The following is a 4462-nucleotide window of genomic DNA, read 5'->3' as shown; positions in this document are numbered from 1 at the left end:
ACCCACCCACCCCGCCACCCATTTGCCACTTTCCCCTCCCCTGACTCCAGCCTTCCCTTCCCCCTCCACAGCCCCTGCATCCTCTACATGCTCCCCCTTGACATCCTTACACCTCTCCCCCCTCCCTCGCCGACTCCTGCTTCTGCCCCCCCCACCTCCAACGGGGATCAAAATAATCGTCGTCAATCTTTCCTGCATTCTCCCCCCTCTAACCCCAGAAAAGGTTATTCCGAGGGCTGTGGGACCCATGTGTAATAATGGAGACATGGGTCAGGAGGCTGCAGTGGGTAGGGGGAAGAGGATAAATCTCGCCCTCCTCCCAAGTTTCCCTAGAAGTACTTGGGAATGCAGAGCAACACAGTTTTACAGACACACACACACACACACCCCCGACCAAAAACGAATGGAAATGTTTCAGGTTTGGGACACAAAGTTGGTGTCGGCACACTGATAAAGCCCAGGCGCCAACTTTTTGGAGGTTTCTAAACAGAGGCTGGAGCTGCGGTGTCTCAAGTGGTTAAGACGCTGAACTGCAGGCTGTGGAAGGTCAGCAGTTCAGCAGTTCGAGACCCGGGTGCCGCATGAGGGAGTGAGCTCCCGTCTCTCGTTCCAGCTCCTGCCAACCTAGCAGTTCAAAAGCAAGACATTGCAAGTAGATAAATAGGTACCACTTCGGTTGGAAGGGAACAGTGTTCTGTGTGCCTTGGTGTTTAGACATGCCGGCCACATGACCACAGAAACGTCTTCGGACAGCGCTGGCTCTTCGGCTTTGAAACGGAGATGAGCACCGCAACCCTAGAGTCCAGATTCGGCTGGCTTTCGAGCAAGGGAACCTTTACCTTTACCTTTAAACAGAGGCTAAATGGCCATCTGACAGCAATGCTGATTCCGTGAACGATGGCAGATCGTGAGAGGGCGGACAGGGAGGGGTGAGCCAATGCTTGGCTCTCCGGGCCCTTTCTTACATGCCCAGGGAAATGCCAGTTGCCACTTTGGGGTCAGGAAGGAACTTTCCTCCAGGCCAGACCAGCCCAGGGATCCTGGAGGTTTTTGCCTTCCTTTGGGCATCAAGTGTATGGGGGGGGGGGTCACTGAGGGAGCAGGGAGGTAGTTGTGAATTTCCTGCATTGTGCAGGGGGTGGGACTAGATGACCCTTGAGGTACCCCTTCCAGGGTTAAAGTTTTTCATATTCTGGGAAGAAAGAACAGAGCTGTTTCTGTCCCATTCTAGAGAGCAGAGACACCCCACATTGGCAGGTAACACCCTCACCTTTAGTTGGGCTCCGGCACCGACATAGCTATATGCAGACAAATCCTTATGAAGATGTAAAGACCGCAGGAGCTGCTCAGAACCTCCTTGGAGTAGCTGAGGAAACAAAGCCGGAAAGTCAATTATCCAATTAAATCCCTTCTTTTCTTGTGTGTCTGTATAGCACTTGGCTATGTGAGCAGGAGTCAGTGCTCTAGTATTTCCTCTCCCCATACGATCTTCCAAACAGCACCACCATTAAGGAGGTGAATCCCCACCCCCTTAAAGCCCCTAAAGCAGGGGTGTCAAACATGAAGCCCGAGGGCTGGATCAGGCCCCCGGAGGACTTCTATCAGGCCCACAGTGGAACTGGCTGTCTTCTGCTTCTACTTCCAGTTCTGCTGCTGCTGCGTCATCGTAGGTTTGCAGCTTACAGATACACACCCGAACAGCATACTCAGGATTGCAACAGCACAGACATTTTGACGCGACAATTCAGAGCAAGAGGTGTCAGTTATCAGACACTGTTTAAATAAACAAAATATGGCAAGAGTGCTAATGTTTTAAGCATGTTTTTAAGTTAAAAAAAAACCCTTTGTGTTTGTGTCTTTTATTAAGTTTATATCTCCGCTGCCTGGCATGACATTTTATGACACACACGTGGCCCGGCCCAACAAGGTCTCATTCATGTCAGGTCCAGCCCTCATAACAAATGAGTTCGACACCCCTGCCCTAAAGCGTCCTCTCCTCCCACAGAACATCTGAGATGGCTCATGATGAGAGGCGTGTTTTCCTCTTAGATCTACATGTTGGGTTTCACTTCACATGCTTGTGTGTGCGTGAGAGAGAGAGTTTGTGCGAGAGAGAGAGAGAGAGAGCGAGAGAGAGAGAGAGAGGTGTCGCTAAGTCACTTTTGACTTATGGTGACCCTATGAATTAATGTCCTCCAAAACATCCTCTCATGAACAGGTCTTGCAAACTGAGGGCCTTTGTGGCTTCCTTGGTTGAGTCCACCCATCTCCTATATACAGAGGATGGAGCAGGGTTGTTTTCTGTTGCCCCAGAAGGTCAGACCAGAACCCACGGGTTGAAATTAAATCAGAAGAGTTTTTGGCTAAACGTTAGGAAGAACTTCCTGACAGTGGTTCCTCAGTGGAACAGGCTTCCTCGGGAGGTGGTGGGCTCTCCTTCTCTGGAGGTTTTCAAGCAGAGGCTAGGTGGCCATTTGACAGCCATGCTGATTCTGTGAACTGAGGCAGATCACAGGAGGGAGGGCAGGAAGGTCTGCCTCAGGGCTTAGTTCCTGTGGCCCTTTCTTACACACCCAGGGACATGCTGATGGCCACTTTGGGGTCAGGAAGCCATTGTTCTCCAGGCCGGTTTGGCCGGGAATCCTGGAGGTTTTTTGTCATCTTCTGTGCACGGAACAGGGGTCAATGGGTGTGAAGTGGGGATTTCCGGCGTTGTGGTGGCACAGGGGATTTATCCTCTGTTTAAACATCTGAGCTGAACAGGACTGCTGTCAGTTCGAGCCCCGCACTGGTGTGAGCTACCAGCCTTGCCCCCAGCTCGCTGTCCACCCAGCGGTTTGAAAGCTTCGGTGAGTAGATAAAATGGGTACCACTCCTTAGAGAGGGTGGGCACACTTAACCCCCCCTGGTGGGAAGTGTTAGCTGACAAGCGGAAGGTCCGCGTGTAAGATCAAAAGCCGAGAGAGATCTATGCAGCATCAAAGAAAAAGCCTGCAATGGGCCATTCCGGCCAGACGGCGGCAGTGGTGCGCTGCGACTGAGAAAAATGCTGGCGACATCAAGCGACGCCGACTAAAGAATGCTGCCGGAACACGTCTGATGCTTACAGCTGACCAAACTCCCTGTCGACTGCGAAGTGTGTGTGATTAAAAATGATATATGTTGTCCTCCCTTACCCCCATCATTGTTAGTCCCGTGTCAACACATGAGTAACTGTAAATCGCTCAGAGCCGGCAGCTCTGCAAGGATTGAGCGATCGATAAATTGAAAGATTATCATTATTATTATTGTGCAGGAGGTTGGACTAGATGACCCTGGAGGTCCCTTCCAACTCTATGAATCTATGATTCCGTTGGGTCTTCCTCTCTTTCTGCTGCGTTCCATGACTTCTCGTAATGCAACCAAAGTACCATAGCCTCAGTTTAGTCATCTTAGCTTCTAGGGAGAGTTCACATGCACATGTTCGTTATTAGGAAAAACTGCTCTCAAAATAGAAAGCCATCTTGCCCCTTCTTGTAAATATGCAGACCTTGGTCAACCTGTGTCACCAGAAATAGCTTTGCTCACCTATTCCCTTGACTAAAGATAGGTGGGGAGGAGGCAATACTCTGCACTTTCAGAGGGCAAGGAAACGCTCCTCTCGTCAGCTGACAGAATCAGCGGTGGAATCTTCTCGCCTGGAGATCCTGAATGAAAGCCTGAACAGGGATCGTTGAGCAACAAAATACCCTAACCCCGGGGGTCCCTACAGGATTCCATTCCAACTGAGCGTAGCTGCACAGGTCCTCACTTTGAGAAGGAGGAATCGGTGAAGGGTGGCCATTCATCAGACAAGTCCAGGACAGGCACCCAGTCACCATAACCACTGAGGGGCATTGAATGTAAAACACTGAAGTATATGGAAACGACTTCCATCTGTACTGCAGCTTGTCACCCACCACTCCCCCAAAGCAAGAATTAGATTGGGCTCAGGGAGGCCTGGACGGATTGCTGTGACGGATTGCACAGGGAAGCAGGTTGTTGTTGTTGTTGTTTTTAATGCTGCTTGTTTCAGAGAATCTGGGAGAGCAGGAGTTAATCTTCCCCAGGGACGGTTCTATCACTAGGCCAGCTAGTGTCTGGCCTAGGGCGCGCTGGCCCTCAGGGGTGCCAAACTGCGCCCCGCCCCCACCAACCCCCGCAACTTGCCGCCTCCGCCCTAACCGGGCACCCGCCCCTCTGGCGCCCTTAGCAACTCAGGAGTGCCCGGCGGAGGCGGCCGGGGAAGCTTTTGCCAGGGAACCCGCCGGCAGTGCGTGGGGGGCGTGGCACGCGGCCAGCCGTGGCTCTGCACTTCAGAGCTGCGCACCCCCGCGATTCTGCTCGCTCCTCCTCGCCACACCCTCTCCCACGCCGCTGGCCGCCACCCCTTGTGGCTTCTTCCCCCGGCAGAGAGGCTGCAGCGGGGGCGGGGGGGAGACGG

At 52.6% G+C, this 4462-nt stretch overlaps 1 protein-coding gene across 1 annotated transcript in view; it reads right to left on the bottom strand.

Moving 5' to 3' along the window:
- LOC107124830 (unconventional myosin-Id-like) overlaps window positions 1-4462 on the bottom strand; it is a gene marked incomplete at both ends in the record, with an annotated part of 31896 nt that overhangs the window by 12801 nt on the left and 14633 nt on the right. Inside the window, one exon of the mRNA XM_015428337.1 lies at window positions 1271-1366. Within this exon, the coding sequence (XP_015283823.1) occupies window positions 1271-1366 (96 nt within the window). The remainder of the gene's footprint in view (window positions 1-1270; window positions 1367-4462) is intronic.

Source organism: Gekko japonicus, unplaced genomic scaffold (genome assembly GCF_001447785.1).
Source record: "Gekko japonicus isolate JY-2015 unplaced genomic scaffold, Gekko_japonicus_V1.1 scaffold3982, whole genome shotgun sequence".
Classification (NCBI taxonomy): domain Eukaryota; kingdom Metazoa; phylum Chordata; class Lepidosauria; order Squamata; family Gekkonidae; genus Gekko; species Gekko japonicus.
This window is presented reverse-complemented; position numbering and strand designations above follow the sequence as displayed.